The 17,519-nt window shown below is 52.9% G+C and overlaps 1 protein-coding gene across 10 annotated transcripts in view; it reads right to left on the bottom strand.

Moving 5' to 3' along the window:
* rerea (arginine-glutamic acid dipeptide (RE) repeats a) overlaps window positions 1-17,519 on the bottom strand; it is a 563,072-nt gene that overhangs the window by 382,054 nt on the left and 163,499 nt on the right. For all 10 annotated transcript variants that reach the window (XR_010969624.1, XM_068017019.1, XM_068017023.1 and 7 more), the window contains one exon: window positions 11,666-11,736. Coding sequence is in view for 8 of the 10 variants with exons in the window: in XM_068017019.1 (XP_067873120.1) it covers window positions 11,666-11,736 (71 nt within the window). In the remaining 2 variants the exon portion in view is untranslated. The remainder of the gene's footprint in view (window positions 1-11,665; window positions 11,737-17,519) is intronic.

The following is a 17,519-nucleotide window of genomic DNA, read 5'->3' as shown; positions in this document are numbered from 1 at the left end:
AATAGATAAGTCCCCTGGGCCAGATGGGATTTATCCTAGGATTCTCTGGGAAGCCAGGGAGGAGATTGCAGAGCCTTTGCCCTTGATTTTTATGTCGTCATTGTCGACAGGAATAGTGCCGGAAGACTGGAGGATAGCAAATGTTGTCCCCTTGTTCAAGAAGGGGAGTAGAGACAGCCCTGGTAATTATAGACCTGTGAGCCTTACTTTGGTTGTGGGTAAAATGTTGGAAAAGGTTATGAGATAGGATTTATAATCATCTTGAAAAGAATAAGTTCATTAGAGATAGTCAGCACGGTTTTGTGAAGGGTAGGTCGTGCCTCACAAACCTTATTGAGTTTTTTGACAAGGTGACCAAACAGGTGGATGAGGGTAAAGCCGTGGATGTGGTCTATATGGATTTCAGTAAGGCGTTTGATAAAGTTCCCCACGGTAGGCTATTGCAGAAAATACAGAAGTATGGGATTGAAGGTGAATTAGTGCTTTGGATCAGAAATTGGCTAGCTGAAAGAAGACAGAGGGTGGTGGTTGATGGTAAATGTTCATCCTGGAGTATAGTTTCTAGTGGTGTACCGCAAGGATCTGTTTTGGGGCCACTGCTGTTTGTCATTTTTATAAATGACCTGGATGAGGGTGTAGAAGGGTGGGTTAGTAAATTTGCGAATGACACGAAGGTCGGTGGAGTTGTGGATAGTGCCGAAGGATGTTGTAGGTTACAGAGGGACATAGATAGGCTGCAGAGCTGGGCTGAGAGATGGCAAATGGAGTTTAATGCGGAAAAGTGTGAGGTGATTCACTTCGGAAGGAGTAACAGGATTGCAGAATACTGGGCTAATGGGAAGATTCTTGGTAGTGTAGATGAGCAGAGAGATCTTGGTGTCCAGGTACATAAATCCCTGAAAGTTGCCACCCAGGTTAATAGAGCTGTTAAGAAGGCATATGGTGTGTTAGCTTTTATTAGTAGGGGGATCGAGTTAAGGAGCCACGAGGTCATGCTGCAGCTGTACAGAACTCTGGTGCGGCCGCACCTGGAGTATTGCGTGCAGTTCTGGTCACCGCATTATAGGAAGGATGTGGAAGCTTTGGAAAAGGTGCAGAGGAGATTTACTGGGATGTTGCCTGGTATGGAGGGAAGGTCTTACGAGGAAAGGCTGAGGGACTTGAGGTTGTTTTCGTTAGAGAAGGAGGAGAAGAGGTGACTTAATAGAGACATATAAGATAATCAGAGGGTTGGACAGGGTGGATAGTGAGAGCCTTTTTCCTCGGATGGTGATGGCAAACACGAGGGGACATAGCTTTAAGTTGAGGGGTGATAGATATAGGGCAGATGTCAGAGGTAGTTTCTTTACACAGAGAGTAGTAGGGGCGTGGAACGCCCTGCCTGCAACAGTAGTAGACTCGCCAACTTTAAGGGCATTTAAGTGGTCATTGGATAGACATATGGATGAAAATGGAATAGTGTAGGTCAGATGGTTTCACAGGTCGGCGCAACATCGAGGGCTGAAGGGCCTGTACTGCGCTGTAATGTTCTATGTTCTAACCTATTTCCCAAAGTTACAATACTCTTACCTGAAACTAAGAATGATACAGCAAAAATTTTACTACAAACTTTTATCTTATCGATGTTAAAGACAATAATCTAACTACTTCACAATAATATTAAATGGCCTTCATGAAACAAAAAAACAAATCCTAATAAATATAGTCATGATGCAACAAAATAAAGAAACTACTGGTCTTCAACTTAGGTTCAGATCTTGGTCTTGCAACAATGCCTAACATGACTGTCACGTTACTCTAAATGGTTGTACAGGGTCATAAAGAAAAATCATTCTCAGTCTCTCCCAAGAACTTAGTGGACATAAATTGGCAGCTCAAGGAATATTTGTGATTCAATAAACTGCTTACTAAAGAAATGTAACCTAGTGAAGCAAATCAACTTCTGAAACTAGGGTATAGCATGAGCTGCTCCCCAGGCGTCAGGGAATGCTGTTTTGTTTTAAAATCAGTTGTTGAAACTGCAAGGGTAATTCTCCCATCTTTTCCCTCCCTGTAATAGCTTTTTTACCCACTCCCAGACATTAGATCTGGTGTCCCCCAAGGATCCATCCTTGGCCCCGTCCTATTTCTCACCTACAAGTTATCCCTCGACGCCATTATTCCAAAACACATTTTTCACACATACACTGACAACACCCAGCTCTACCTCACCATCACTTCTCTCAACTTCACCACTGTCACTAATTATAGACTGCTTATCTGACATCCAGTACTGGATGAACAGAAATTTCCTCCAATTAAATGCCACATTGTCTTCAGCCCCTGCCACAAACGCCGTTCTCTAGCTACCGATTCCATCCCCCTCCTTGGCAACTGTCTGAGGTAACTGAAACTGTTTGCAGCCTTGGTTTCAAATTTGACCCCATTTCCACCTCCATAACATCACCCGAATCCGTCCCAGCCTCAGCTCATCTGCTGCTCAAACCCTCATCCAAAGCTTTGTTACCTCTAGACTTGTCCATTCCAAGGCACTTCTGCCCTTTCTTCCACATCTTACCCTTTGTAAACTTGATGTCATCCAAAACTCTGCTATCCTTATCTGTATTAAGTCCTGTCACCCATCAACCCCTGTGCTTGCTGACCTACACTGGCTCCCAGTCAAGCAACACCTGGATTTTAAAATTCTCATCCTTGTTTTTAAATCATTCCACAGCCTCACCACGCCCTATCTCAGTAATCTCTTCCAGCTCCACAATGCTCCAAGATACCTGCGCTCATCTAATTCTGGCCTCTTGAGCATTCCTGATTTAATAGCTTCACTACTAGTGGCTATGCTTTCAGCTGCCAAGGCCCTAAGCTTTGGAATTTCTTTCCTAAACCTTCTCCGTCTCGCTACCTCGCTTTCCTCCTTTAAGACGCTCTTTAAAACCTACCTCTTTGATCAAGCTTTTGGCCATCTGCCCTAATATCTCATGTGGCTCAGTGTGAAATTTTGCTTTTTAAAACTCCTGTGAAGCACCTGAGGGTGTTTCATTACTTTAAACGTGCAATATAAATACAAGTTGTTACTGTTGCCACTGGAACATGTGATAAAACAAGTACATGTTTGGAAAATTATGGGTGCAAACCTGTAATTCCTCACAGGCAGTACAATCCTGTATCACCTAGCAACAATACTTTATTCTACATCAAGATACATGACTGTGGACTGTTCTGATTTTTCGAAAACTGAAAGGAAAGAAACCTGCTGATGGGAGAAGATTTAATTTTTACCCTTCGCAGGAGATTAAATGGCTGGTAGGGCAGATGATGTGTAGGAGACACACCATGACTGTATTGAACAGGCTGGCTGGACCAGCTGGTGGCTTATTGCCCTTCATTTTCATACGTTTGTGCTCGTAATCAACTATGGATACAAAAGACTCAAAATAAATACAAAACTAACAAGCTCCAAGCAACACGTGAAATAAATATTAGGAACTAAACAGAGACAGAGATGAATGGATGTCATGTGAAATAAAGGTTCACAAGCTGCTGAAACCAGTCATGATGATCATCATGATGACAATCATCTGTTAAGAATGAGTAACACAGGACATAAGATTAAATAGATCATTTCCTATTCATTCTCGGGATATATTCATTGCCAGCTAGGTCAGCATTTATTGCCCATTTCTATTTGTCGTTGAGATGGTGCTGATGGACCCCCTTCCTATATCGCTGCAGTCCAACAACACGATTAGACAGAGAATTCAAAGACTGAGTCTCTGGATATTAGATATTCTGAAATTTAGTTTGAATTAACTGCATATGGAGGGGTTGGGAGACAGAAGGGGACAGGAGGGAGAAAGGTGTGGGGGGGGAAGGTGAGAGGGAGAAAGGAGGGGGGGGGGAGAAGGTGAGAGGGAGAAAAGAGGGGGGGGGAAGGTGAGAGGGAGAAAAGAGGGGGGGGGAGGTGAGGGAGAAAGGGGGGGGGGAGGTGAGAGGGAGAAAGGAGGGGGGGAAATCAGAGAGGGAGGGAGGGAGAGGGAGGGGAGGGAGGGAGAGGGAGGAGAGGGAGGAGAGGGAGGAGGGGGAGGGGAGGAGGGAGGGAGGAGGGGAGGGGAGGGGGAGGGAGGAGGGAGGAGGGAGGAGGGAGGAGGGAGGAGGGGAGGGGGAGGGAGGAGGGAGGAGGGAGGAGGGAGGAGGGGAGGGGAGGGGAGGGGAGGGGGAGGGGAGGGGGAGGGGGAGGGGGAGGGGGAGGGGGAGGGGGAGGGGGAGGGGGGAGGGGAAGGGGGAGGGGAAGGGGGAGGGGAAGGGGAGGGGAAGGGGGAGGGGAGGGGGAGGGGAAGGGGGAGGGGAAGGGGGAGGGGAAGGGGAAGGGGAAGGGGAAGGGGAAGGGGAAGGGGGAGGGGAAGGGGGAGGGGAAGGGGGAGGGGAAGGGGGAGGGGGAGGGGGAGGGGAGGGGGAGGGGGAGGGGAAGGGGGAGGGAAGGGGGAGGGGAAGGGGAGGGGGAGGGGAAGGGGGAGGGGAAGGGGGAGGGGGAGGGGGAGGGGAAGGGGGAGGGGGAGGGGGAGGGGGAGGGGAAGGGGGAGGGGAAGGGGGAGGGGAGGGGGAGGGGAAGGGGGAGGGGAAGGGGGGAGGGGAAGGGGGAGGGGAAGGGGGAGGGGAAGGGGGAGGGGAAGGGGGAGGGGAAGGGGGAGGGGAAGGGGGAGGGGAAGGGGGAGGGGAAGGGGGAGGGGAAGGGGAGGGGAAGGGGGAGGGGAAGGGGGAGGGGAAGGGGAGGGGAAGGGGGAGGGGAAGGGGAGGGGGAGGGGGAGGGGAAGGGGAGGGGAAGGGGGAGGGGAAGGGGGAGGGGAAGGGGGAGGGGGAAGGGGGAGGGGAAGGGGGAGGGGAAGGGGGAGGGAAGGGGGAGGGGAAGGGGGAGGGGAAGGGGGAGGGGAAGGGGGAGGGGAAGGGGGAGGGGGAGGGGAAGGGGAGGGAGGGGGAGGGGAGGGGGAGGGGAGGGGGAGGGGGAGGGGAGGGTGGGGAGAGGGAGGAGGGAGGAGGGGGGTGAGGGCGAGGGGGGAGAGGGGAGGGAGGGAGGAGAGGGGGGGAGAGGGGAGAGGAGGGAGTGAGGGGGGGAGGGCGGAGGGGTGAGGGAGGAGAGGGGAGGAGGAGGGGAGGGGGGTGGAGGGAGGAGGGTGGGGAGGGAGAGGGGAGGGAGGAGGGGGAGGGGGGGAGGGAGAGGAGGGAGGGGAGGAGGGAGGGAGGAGGGGAGAGGGGAGAGGAGTGTGGGAGGGAGGGGAGGAGGGTGAGAGGAGGGAGGGGGTGGGAGGGAGGGAGGGGGAGAGGGGGAGGGAGGAGGGGGGGAGAGGAGGGCAGGAGGGGGAGTGAGGAGGGGGGGAGGGAAGAGGGGGAGGGAAAGGGGGAGGGAGTGAGGGGGAGGGAGGGAGGGAGGGGGGAGGGGAGGGGAGGGGGGGGAGAGGAAGGGGGGAGGGAAGGGGGAGGGAGGGAGGAGGGAGGGAGGAGGAGGGGGGAGGGAGGGAGGAGGGGGGTGGGAGGGAGGAGGGGGGTGGAAGGGAGGGGGGAGGGGGGTGGGAGGGAGGAAGGGGGTGGGAGGGAGGAGGGGTGGGTGGGAGAGGGGGTGAAGGGGGGGGTGGGAGGGGTGGGCGGGAAGAGGGGCGGGAAGTGGGGCGGAAGAGGGGGGGCGGGAGAAGGGGCGAGTGGGGCGGGAAGAGGGGGGCGGGAAGAGGGGGGCGGGGGAAGAGGGGGGCGGGAAGAGGGGGGCGGGAAGAGGGGGGCGGGAAGAGGGGGGCGGAAGAGTGGGGGCGGGAAGAGGGGGGCGGGAGAGGGGGCGAGGGAAGAGGGGGGCGGGAAGAGAGGGGCGAGGGAGAGAGGGTGGAGGGGAAGGGAGGGAGGAGGGGAGAGGGTAGTGGGCGGAGGGAAGAGTGGGGAGGGGCGGAGGATGGGGAGGGAGTGGGGAGGTGGAGTGGGGGAGGGAGATGACGGGGAGGAGAGGGGTGAGGGTGGGAGAGGAGGGGGGACGGGAGGGAGGTGACGGAGGGAGGGAATCGGAGAGGGAATCGGAGGGGAGGGAATCGGAGGGAGGGAGGGGGAATCGGAGGGAGAGAGGGGGAATCGGAGGGAGAGAGGGGGAAATCGGAGGGAGAGAGGGGGAAATCGGAGGGAGGATGGGGGAAATCGGAGGGAGGATGGGGGAAATCGGAGGGAGGATGGGGGAAATCGGAGGGAGGATGGGGGAAATCGGAGGGAGGATGGGGGAAATCGGAGGGAGGATGGGGGAAATCGGAGGGAGGAGGGGGGAAATCGGAGGTAGGAGGGGGGAAATCGGAGGGAGGAGGGGGGAAATCGGAGGGAGGAGGGGGGAAATCGGAGGGAGGAGGGGGGAAATCGGAGGGAGGAGGGGGGAAATCGGAGGGAGGATGGGGGAAATCGGAGGGAGGAGGGGGGAAATCGGAGGTAGGAGGGGGGAAATCGGAGGGAGGAGGGGGGAAATCGGAGGGAGGGGGGGGGAAATCGGAGGGAGGAGGGGGGAAATCGGAGGGAGGAGGGGGGAAATCGGAGGGAGGAGGGGGGAAATCGGAGGGAGGGAGGGGGGGAAGGGGAATCAGGGGGAGGGAGTGAGCGCGGGGGGGAGGGAGTGAGCGCGGGGGGGAGGGAGTGAGCGCGGGGGGGAGGGAGTGAGCGCGGGGGGGAGGGAGTGAGCGCGGGGGGGAGGGAGTGAGCGCGGGGGGGAGGGAGTGAGCGCGGGGGGGAGGGAGTGAGCGCGGGGGGGAGGGAGTGAGCGCGGGGGGGAGGGAGTGAGCGCGGGGGGGAGGGAGTGAGCGCGGGGGGGAGGGAGTGAGCGCGGGGGGGAGGGAGTGAGCGCGGGGGGGAGGGAGTGAGCGCGGGGGGGAGGGAGTGAGCGCGGGGGGGAGGGAGTGAGCGCGGGGGGGGGAGGGAGTGAGCGCGGGGGGGAGGGAGTGAGCGCGGGGGGGAGGGAGTGAGCGCGGGGGGGGGGAGGGAGTGAGCGCGGGGGGGGAGGGAGTGAGCGCGGGGGGGGAGGGAGTGAGCGCGGGGGGGGAGGGAGTGAGCGCGGGGGGGGAGGGAGTGAGCGCGGGGGGGGGGAGGGAGTGAGCGCGGGGGGGGGGAGGGAGTGAGCGCGGGGGGGGGAGGGAGTGAGCGCGGGGGGGGGAGGGAGTGAGCGCGGGGGGGGAGGGAGTGAGCGCGGGGGGGGAGGGAGTGAGCGCGGGGGGGGGGGGGAGGGAGTGAGCGCGGGGGGGGGGGGAGGGAGTGAGCGCGGGGGGGGGGGAGGGAGTGAGCGCGGGGGGGGGAGGGGGAGGGAGTGAGCGCGGGGGGGGGGGAGGGAGTGAGCGCGGGGGGGGGGGGAGGGAGTGAGCGCGGGGGGGGGGGGAGGGAGTGAGCGCGGGGGGGGAGGGAGTGAGCGCGGGGGGGGGAGGGAGTGAGCGCGGGGGGGGAGGGAGTGAGCGCGGGGGGGGAGGGAGTGAGCGCGGGGGGGGAGGGAGTGAGCGCGGGGGGGGAGGGAGTGAGCGCGGGGGGGGAGGGAGTGAGCGCGGGGGGGGGAGGGAGTGAGCGCGGGGGGGAGGGAGTGAGCGCGGGGGGGAGGGAGTGAGCGCGGGGGGGAGGGAGTGAGCGCGGGGGGGAGGGAGTGAGCGCGGGGGGGAGGGAGTGAGCGCGGGGGGGGAGGGAGTGAGCGCGGGGGGGGAGGGAGTGAGCGCGGGGGGGGGAGGGAGTGAGCGCGGGGGGGGAGGGAGTGAGCGCGGGGGGGGAGGGAGTGAGCGCGGGGGGGGAGGGAGTGAGCGCGGGGGGGGAGGGAGTGAGCGCGGGGGGGGAGGGAGTGAGCGCGGGGGGGGGAGGGAGTGAGCGCGGGGGGGGGAGGGAGTGAGCGCGGGGGGGGGGAGGGAGTGAGCGCGGGGGGGGGGAGGGAGTGAGCGCGGGGGGGGGGGAGGGAGTGAGCGCGGGGGGGGGGGGAGGGAGTGAGCGCGGGGGGGGGGGGGGGGAGGGAGTGAGCGCGGGGGGGGGAGGGAGTGAGCGCGGGGGGGGGGAGGGAGTGAGCGCGGGGGGGGGGAGGGAGTGAGCGCGGGGGGGGAGGGAGTGAGCGCGGGGGGGGAGGGAGTGAGCGCGGGGGGGGAGGGAGTGAGCGCGGGGGGGGAGGGAGTGAGCGCGGGGGGGGGAGGGAGTGAGCGCGGGGGGGAGGGAGTGAGCGCGGGGGGGGAGGGAGTGAGCGCGGGGGGGGAGGGAGTGAGCGCGGGGGGGGAGGGAGTGAGCGCGGGGGGGGAGGGAGTGAGCGCGGGGGGGGAGGGAGTGAGCGCGGGGGGGGAGGGAGTGAGCGCGGGGGGGGAGGGAGTGAGCGCGGGGGGGGAGGGAGTGAGCGCGGGGGGGGAGGGAGTGAGCGCGGGGGGGGAGGGAGTGAGCGCGGGGGGGGAGGGAGTGAGCGCGGGGGGGGAGGGAGTGAGCGCGGGGGGGGGAGGGAGTGAGCGCGGGGGGGGAGGGAGTGAGCGCGGGGGGGGAGGGAGTGAGCGCGGGGGGGGAGGGAGTGAGCGCGGGGGGGGAGGGAGTGAGCGCGGGGGGGGAGGGAGTGAGCGCGGGGGGGGAGGGAGTGAGCGCGGGGGGGGAGGGAGTGAGCGCGGGGGGGGAGGGAGTGAGCGCGGGGGGGGAGGGAGTGAGCGCGGGGGGGGAGGGAGTGAGCGCGGGGGGGGAGGGAGTGAGCGCGGGGGGGGAGGGAGTGAGCGCGGGGGGGGAGGGAGTGAGCGCGGGGGGGGAGGGAGTGAGCGCGGGGGGGGAGGGAGTGAGCGCGGGGGGGGAGGGAGTGAGCGCGGGGGGGGAGGGAGTGAGCGCGGGGGGGGAGGGAGTGAGCGCGGGGGGGGAGGGAGTGAGCGCGGGGGGGGAGGGAGTGAGCGCGGGGGGGGAGGGAGTGAGCGCGGGGGGGGAGGGAGTGAGCGCGGGGGGGGAGGGAGTGAGCGCGGGGGGGGAGGGAGTGAGCGCGGGGGGGGAGGGAGTGAGCGCGGGGGGGAGGGAGTGAGCGCGGGGGGGGAGGGAGTGAGCGCGGGGGGGGGAGGGAGTGAGCGCGGGGGGGGGAGGGAGTGAGCGCGGGGGGGGGAGGGAGTGAGCGCGGGGGGGGAGGGAGTGAGCGCGGGGGGGGAGGGAGTGAGCGCGGGGGGGGAGGGAGTGAGCGCGGGGGGGAGGGAGTGAGCGCGGGGGGGGGAGGGAGTGAGCGCGGGGGGGGAGGGAGTGAGCGCGGGGGGGGAGGGAGTGAGCGCGGGGGGGAGGGAGTGAGCGCGGGGGGAAGGGAGTGAGCGCGGGGGGGGAGGGAGTGAGCGCGGGGGGGAGGGAGTGAGCGCGGGGGGGAGGGAGTGAGCGCGGGGGGGGAGGGAGTGAGCGCGGGGGGGGAGGGAGTGAGCGCGGGGTGGAGGGAGTGAGCGCGGGGGGGGAGGGAGTGAGCGCGGGGGGGGAGGGAGTGAGCGCGGGGGGGGAGGGAGTGAGCGAGGGGGGGAGGGATAGGAAGGAGGGAAGGGAAAAATAGGAGGGAGAGATAGGAGGGAGGGAGGGAGGGAGGGAGGGGGATGGGAGGAAGAGGGGAAGAGAAGGAAGGCAGAGCAGGAGTAACATTTCTTCAGTGGAAGAAATAGGTTGGACCAAGTCTAAAATAGAACTGGCTGTTTTATTGAAAATAATCTGAGAAGAGTGTGTTAACCCTGGTGCATCAATTTCAAACTCCACATCCTTGACTACAAAGCCTTCCATGGCTTTTTACCATCCTACCCCAGCACAGTTTGCCACTCCTCTCCCCATCTTCAAAAGGCTCCTCAAGGTTCGTCCCATCAACTAGACGCTTAGTCATGTACCTTATTTCCTGTTAATATCCAATCTCTTGGCTCTTTGTAAAGCATCCCATGGGATGTTTCACTACTTAAAAAGTTATTGTTGAAAAACTAAATGATCCATGCTTTCTCATTCAAACACCTTGCCATCACCCTCAACTTAAAAAAAAAAATCAGAAATCTACACAATTCTATAATTCCTAAAAATCCCTGGTCAAATGTTAATGGAAGATACAATCTCAACAACAGTCTAAAAGCAATATTTATCATAAATCTTAGGAAGCTCCTAACTTGAATTATCAAAATAGATCTACAGTAAAACTGCTCTTTTATATCTAGTTAAGTTTAAGTGTCAAGTGTGATTAGTAATTTTTAAATATAGGCATATTTTCTGGTATCTCTGTCTTGCATTTCATTATTTCAGTCCCTCCATTTATAGTTTCTCCCAATACCTCACTGGTACACATTCTATCCTATAATCTCAAAATGCAATACTCAGAGCCTTCCCAGTCACTCTAGGTACTTCTGCTGTGTTGAGTACTCTCTGCTGAAACATATCCTTGGTTTGCCCCAACAGTTTAAACTGCCTACTGGGAAATATATGCAGAACAAGCTTCAAACATATTGCTGTTTATCTAGCAGAATAAACCTTCATGCGCTCACATTATCAACATAAATCCTTTCTCTGCAATTGAATGTTATTGAGCACAGACCAATAGACTAGTGCATTAGCCAACTACTGCATGAAAGAGATGAAAAGTTACAATTGCCTAAAACACTGTCGACACATTAAACTGTTTATACCAATGGCACTGGAGACTCTACGGGATGGCCAATGTAGCATACAAACCATGCAGACTGACAGACTAGCAAATTTTTCAGATGCACAACAAAGATGCTCGAGAGAGGGAGTTGAAGATTCAAATGCATATGCATAGGTCCTCAGCAGCTTAAAACAAAATGGACTGAAAGGTCACCATGATGGCAAATATTCCTCTCCCACTCAAGAAAACGCATTAAGATTGCCAATGCCAACGAGATTTTTCCTATCTTGTTGACAAAATTACAATGTCACTGAATGCGTAATAATTCCCAGTATTCCTGTCGTAATTAACAGTAATTATCAGGCTGTAAACATATCAATAACGGTTATTGATGATTAATGTCCCAGCTGCAATGATGGTGGTGAAGCTGGTCAATATTAACTCAGGGTCAGCACTTATTGGGAAATAATACTCAATACTTTCAATATCTTCAAAACCATTTTCCCATTTAAAAAAAAATATATTGGTACAGTGTAACTTCATACAAAACTTCCTGTCACAAGGTTTTCCACAAGAAAGCTTCAGCTCCATTATACATCTTAGCAAACTCTACGGTAGCGCTATGCTTAAAACCATACCGTTTAGATGAACTAACTGCTCTCAAGTTTGATATTACAACTACCCCTAGCACCCCTACACCAGGTGTGGGAAGGGGAAGAGCAGGGATAAAAATAGACAGCCAGGTAGGTTTCTTGCTACACACTATTATCCAGTGGTCCCTGCTTCAAAGTAGACGTGGACACTGGCAGACAGTGCAATCAGACTCGCCTGTGGCGGTTTCTCCCGCCACCACCACTCAACTTATGCTTAAGAGAGTCTGACATTGTTAAAGACATTTTAACTCATAGAACATAAGTCTGCACGTAGCACGTTCTACACACAAAGAACAATCTACAATTTTATGTCAAGCTAGAAAAACAGGTAGATAGTGCGGCATAAAGAAGTATAATATTCAAACTAATCAATAGCAGGAAATTGTTGCATGATTTAAAATAGGAAGGCGAGACTTAATCTTGCACAGCTGAATTTGACACTCACCAGTTTGAATTCTTGGATGCTGCAGATAAAGTAAGGTGTGTTGGGACGACGACTCTCTATATAAACACAATCTGATGAGAAAAGGAAAACAGAGCATTAAATATACATACAGAATCATTGCAAATACTTAGGATACTTTTGCGTGCTACATGACGAATAAGGCAAGGGAATTAAGCACTGTGACCCTTTTTATTTTCCACAGCAGCCAATCTGTGGGCTCTTTTGAGAGAGATGTGACAATTCAGTGGCAAGTTAAGGGTAGTTTTCTGCTGTGGACTCATACCCAACAAAAAGGTTGTTGAAACTGCCCCAAGTTCATTTCACATTTGTGTTGCAGCCTATTTCAGAGACTTTCAACTCTCCAGCCTGGGATGGATTGGAACCCAAGTTTGCCGAGGACACAAAGATAGAGTGATAGAGTAATTTACAGCACAGAAGTCCATTCAGCCCATCGAATCCATGCCAGCTCTCCACAGATCTATGCAGCCAGTCCCAATCCCCTGCTTGATCTCCGTAGCCCTGCAAGTCTATTTCTCTCAGGTGGCCAATCAGCTTCCTCTTGAAGTCATTGATTATCTCCATTCCCAGCTCCTTTGTGGGCAGCGAGTTTTAGGTCATTACCACCTGCTACATAAAAAAGTCCTTCCTCATATTCCCCTGCATCTTTTACCCAAAACTTTCAATCTGTGTCCCCTAGTCTTTGTACCACTTGTTAATGGAAACTGTCTTTCCTTGTCTAACTTATTAAGTCTGTCATAATCTTGTACACTTCTATTAAATCTCCCCTCAATCTCCTTTGTTCTAAGGAGAACAAAACCAGCTTTCCCAACCTAACCTTGTAACTAAAATCCTCCATCCCTGGATTCTAGTAAATTTCCACAGCACCCTACCAGGGAGTGGGATGGAGTCAATAGCTCGGGAACGGAGTTTGGAGCGGGGACTGAAAACAATGGCTTCAGTCTTTTCAATAGTTAACTGAAGGAAGTTTCTACTCTTCCAGTACTGGATGTTTAATAAGCAGTCTGATAATTTAGCAACAATGGAGGAGTTGAGAGAAGTGGTGAAGTAGAACTGGGTGTCATCAGGTACATATGAAAATTAAAGCCATGCTTTCGAATGATGTCAACAAGGGGCAGTGTGCAGATAAGAAATAGGAGGAGCCATGAATAGATCCTTGGGGGACACTAGAAGTAACAGTGCAGGAGCAGGAAGAGAAGCCATTGCAAGTGGTACTCTGGATATGATTAGATAGATAAGAATGGAACCAGTTTAGAGCAGTCCAACTCAGCTGGATGACAGTGGAGAGGCACTGGAGGAAGATGGCCAACTGTGTCAAAGGCAGCTGACAGGTCGATAAGGATGAGGAGGGAAAGTTTACCTATGTCACAGTCACATAGGATGCCATTACTGACTTTGTTAAGAGCTGTTTCAGTACTGTGGTGGCTGGGAAACCTGATTGGAGGGATTCAAACATGGAATTCTGGGAAAGATGGACAAGGATTTGGGAGGCGACAAAACATTCAAAGACTTTGGAGAGGAAAGGAGGTTGGAGACGGGACGGTAGTTTGCAAGGGCAGTAGGGTCAAGGGGTAGAATTTTGAGGGGGTGATGACGGCAGCTTTAAAAGAGAGAGGGACAACACCTGAAAAGAGAGAACTGTTAACAACATCAGCTAACGTGGGGACCAAGAGGGGTCATTGGGTGATCAGCAGTTTAGTGGAAATAGAATTGAGGGAGGAGCAGGTGGGTCTCAGACAAGATGGGCAGCACAGTGGCGCAGTGGTTAGCACTGCAGCCTCACAGCTCCAGGGATCCCGGGTTCAATTCTGGGTACTGCCTGTGCAGAGTTTGCAAGTTCTCCCTGTGACCGCGTGGGTTTTCGCCGGGTGCTCCGGTTTCCTCCCACCGCCAAAGACTTGCAGGTGATAGGTAAAATTGGCCATTGTAAATTGCCCCTCGTGTAGGTAGGTGGTATGAGATTACTGTAGGGTTAGTGTAAATGGGTGGTTCTTGGTCGGCACAGACTCAGTGGGCCGAAGGGCCTGTTTCAGTGCTGCACCTCTAAATAAAAAAAATAAAAAATAAAAAAAAGATAAGCTCAGAGAGGGCATGAGGGGAGATAGGAGAGAAAATACAGAAAGATACAAGTTTTGGGCAGGGCATGGGGGAAATTTAGAGGAAGTGTGGCCCAGTGAGCTAGTGGAAGGGAGGGACGCAGCAGAGACAGTTGATCAGATGATCTCAATCTTAGTGACAAAGTTCATGAGCTCCTCGCACTTATTGTTGAAGGTGAGGGCAGAGGGGAGGGATTTAAAATGACGGTTTGCAGTAGAGAAAAGAAGTCGAGGTTATCTCTGCATTCCAGGATGATTCTGGAATAATGAGCAGTTTTCATAGACGAGATCAGGACCTGATGGTGTTTTATGTGATCCAGCTAGATCAGGTGGTGAGTGGCTAAACTAGGTGACTGGGAACTGTGGAGGAGTAAAGGGATTTGGGAGTCCAAATACACAAATCACTTAAAGCCAGTGCATAGGTACATAAGGTAATCAAAAAGCTTTTATCTCAAGGGAGCTGGAATACAAAAGAGCAAAAGCTATGCTTCAGTTATACGGAGACTTGGTCAGACCGTATCTGCACAGCTGCATCAGTTTTGGCACCATACCTCAGGAAGGATATTCTGGCCTTGAGGAGTGAAAGAAAAAAAGATCTGCATTTATATAGTGCCTCTCATGACCTCAGGGCCCCCCCAAGCACTTTACATTGAAGTACTTTTGAAGTGTAGTTACTGTTGTAATGTAGGAAACACGATAGCCAATCTGCGACAATGTGGGAAACAATCTCAGCCCAACCATCCCTAACTGCTTCACTGACCTTCCATCTGTCATAAGGTCAGGAGTGATTGGCTTGTTTGATTCTACAATGTTCATGTCCATTCACAAATCCTCTGATAAATAATCAGCCCATCCAGCTTACAGGTGAATAACAGGTGGCAAACACCACTCATGCTACATAAGTACCAGACAATGACCAACCCGAATGAGAGCAAACCCAGCCATCTATCCCTAGCCTTCAACAGTGCCACCTGTTGAGTCCCACCATAATATAGTGAGGATGACTATTAACCTGAAGTTTGACATGACGAGTCATATCAACACCTTGACTACAAAGAGCAGGACACAGGCTGAGTACTTTGTAGCAAACACTCAAAGCCATGTCCGTCTACAAGACTCAAGTCAGGGATGTGATGGAATACTCATCACCACTGACGGCTGCAACCACAACACTCGATAAGCTTGAGATCATTGAGAACACAGCAGTTTGCTTGATCAGCTCCATGCATCTGGACTCAATATCCACCCTGCTATCACCATCAGATTCTGACTGCGGTATGTATGACCTACAGCAGGGGTTCTCAACTGGGGCCTATGGCCCCCTGGGGTCTGCAAGAAGGTTTCAAGGGATCTGCAAAAATAACCAAAGAATGTGTAGAATTCAGGCCATGTCCAGTTAGTCTATGCCTCGCTCTTACTCTCTCTCTAAACACACACTTGAGCACCATGACCAATCAATTCAGTCAATGGCCAGTAACTGAGCTTTGCTGTTCATGCTGGTGCAAGAAGGTTCACAGCTGCAACACATCACTGCACCCCTCACCTGAGCCTCGCTCTGGTAGCCATGCCCCTCACCCGAGCCTTGATCTGCTGCCCAGCACCAGCAACATTTTTGCATTAGGTAAAACAAAAATAACATTCATGTTTAATCATGTAACTAATTTTTACACAGAAATATTTGTGTTGTGTTACTGGGGTCTGTAGAATTTTAACAAAATGGGAGTGCGGGGGTGGGGGGGACCTGAGAAACAAAAAGGTTAAGAATCCCTGACCTAGAGGATGAACAGCAGCAACTCTCTAAGCCTACTTTGACAACACCTCCTTCTCCATTGAACTGCGCCGCCCGAAAGAATAAGAGCAGAAATGTTGCAGGAACACTATAACATCCAAATCACACGCCATCCGTACTTGGACACGTATCACCGTTCATTAGTTGGTGCTGGGTCAGTATCATGGAATTTCCTACCATTGTAAGAACACTATCAGCACAAAGACAGTATCAGTTAAAAGAGAAGGCACAACACTACCTTCAGAGGGCAACAAATGCAGTCTTAAAGTTCCCAACATTACATGAACAAATTAAAAAAAGCAAAATTCTGAATTTTTTAAAAAACCTGTATATTAAAAGTTTGATGGAGTAGAATACAAATTATTGTGCCATCTATTCCTTTTCATTCAGACCTGCTCAATCAGATTACGTTAATTCTGAAAGGCAAGTAAAATTGTGCACAAAAATTCTTGCATGGTTTAATTAAAATTGCTTAGTTCATATTATTGGGTAGTTTAAAAAGCTTTCAAATAAACACTGTCTTCCAATTATGAGTATCCTGTCCATATCACAAATCTAACCACCTATTTTCCTCCATGATGAGGCAAACATCAAGCAGAATTTTGTTTCAATTATCCTTCATTTATAACACACAGATGGGGCAGATAAGAATTACTTCTTAAAAATGGTTCTCACAGATAAAACTTTGCAGAGGATGTAATTAGGTGTGTCACTTGACTAAAGTGTTTTCACAACTGCTTCAGTCCTCAGCAGCTGACAAAACTTGTGTGTCAAAGGAGGCATATCAGAGCCATTAAGATGGAGCCAGCAGACCTTAAATTAGATCATTCTTATTCTTGGTTCATTGGTTGCCTCACCTCCTGGCTAGATCAATTCATTGGAGGAAATCATGGCTTTTTTAGAAAAAATGTAATAATAAATCAAAGTTATAGCTGGCAGAAATTTTTTTTTTTTAAGAAAAATACACCCGGCACTCACCTGATTAAAATTGTTATTTCCCATAAATAATGTATAGCACTATTTATATGGTATCTAAAACCTTGGGTCACTATTTAAAAGTTTTAATGGCAAGCATATTTGTTTAGTCCAAATGAGTATTGCACAATAACACAAAGTTATTGTACAATAGTTTCTGTGCTGTATGACTCTATGACTCGAATATTCATTTGGAATGAACAAATACGCTTACCATTAAAAATATTAACAAGTGACCCAAAGTTTCAGATACTGTATAAGTAGTGCTATACATTATTTATGGGAAATAACAATTTTAATTTTTTTAAAACATCACATTCTAAAATTTTAATGGGCACCATAGTCAGGAATTTATGGCTTGCAGGTCAATTCCTGGACACTTTCGTGCATGATCAGTGGGTTTATAATGTACTTGCGGCTAAAGGGATGTAACTTTTCTTTCATTGAATACAGGTGTGTGTAGGAAGCCATATTTTATCATGGATGAAAATGCCTACCTTGAATAACATGTCTAAATCACAGGTAAATGACTGGAAACACAGAAATATGTAGCATTTAATAACACAAGAGAAAAATTGTATTCAACTGATGTAATCACTTGTTAATGTCTCTTGAGCTCACTTCTCATTCATTCCTATCTGTACAAAAAGCCCAAATCTAAACACTACATTTTTGAATTCTGAAAATATTTCAAGAACCAATTGAAAGTTAAATGAATTGGGTCTGCCAGGCTGCCATTTAGATTCCTAAAGCACATCTGACAGTGATTTTGAATATTCATCAACTTGCATCACAATCAAAAAGAAATAAAATTACAATATTTACCAGATGAAGAGGTCAGTTTAACTGATGAAGGATGGGAATGGAAATTCCTCCCAAAACTTAATTACTTTTCTACAAAGGAAAGCTTTTACCACATAAATCACTGGTGTTTACCCAGTAAATACCAATAGAGTGTGCACCTCGGGAGCCTTAC

The sequence above is a fragment of the Heterodontus francisci genome, chromosome 37 (assembly GCF_036365525.1).
Source record: "Heterodontus francisci isolate sHetFra1 chromosome 37, sHetFra1.hap1, whole genome shotgun sequence".
Lineage (NCBI taxonomy): Eukaryota > Metazoa > Chordata > Chondrichthyes > Heterodontiformes > Heterodontidae > Heterodontus > Heterodontus francisci.
The sequence above is the reverse complement of the archived record's forward strand: the minus strand, read 5'-3'. Positions and strand labels throughout refer to the sequence as shown.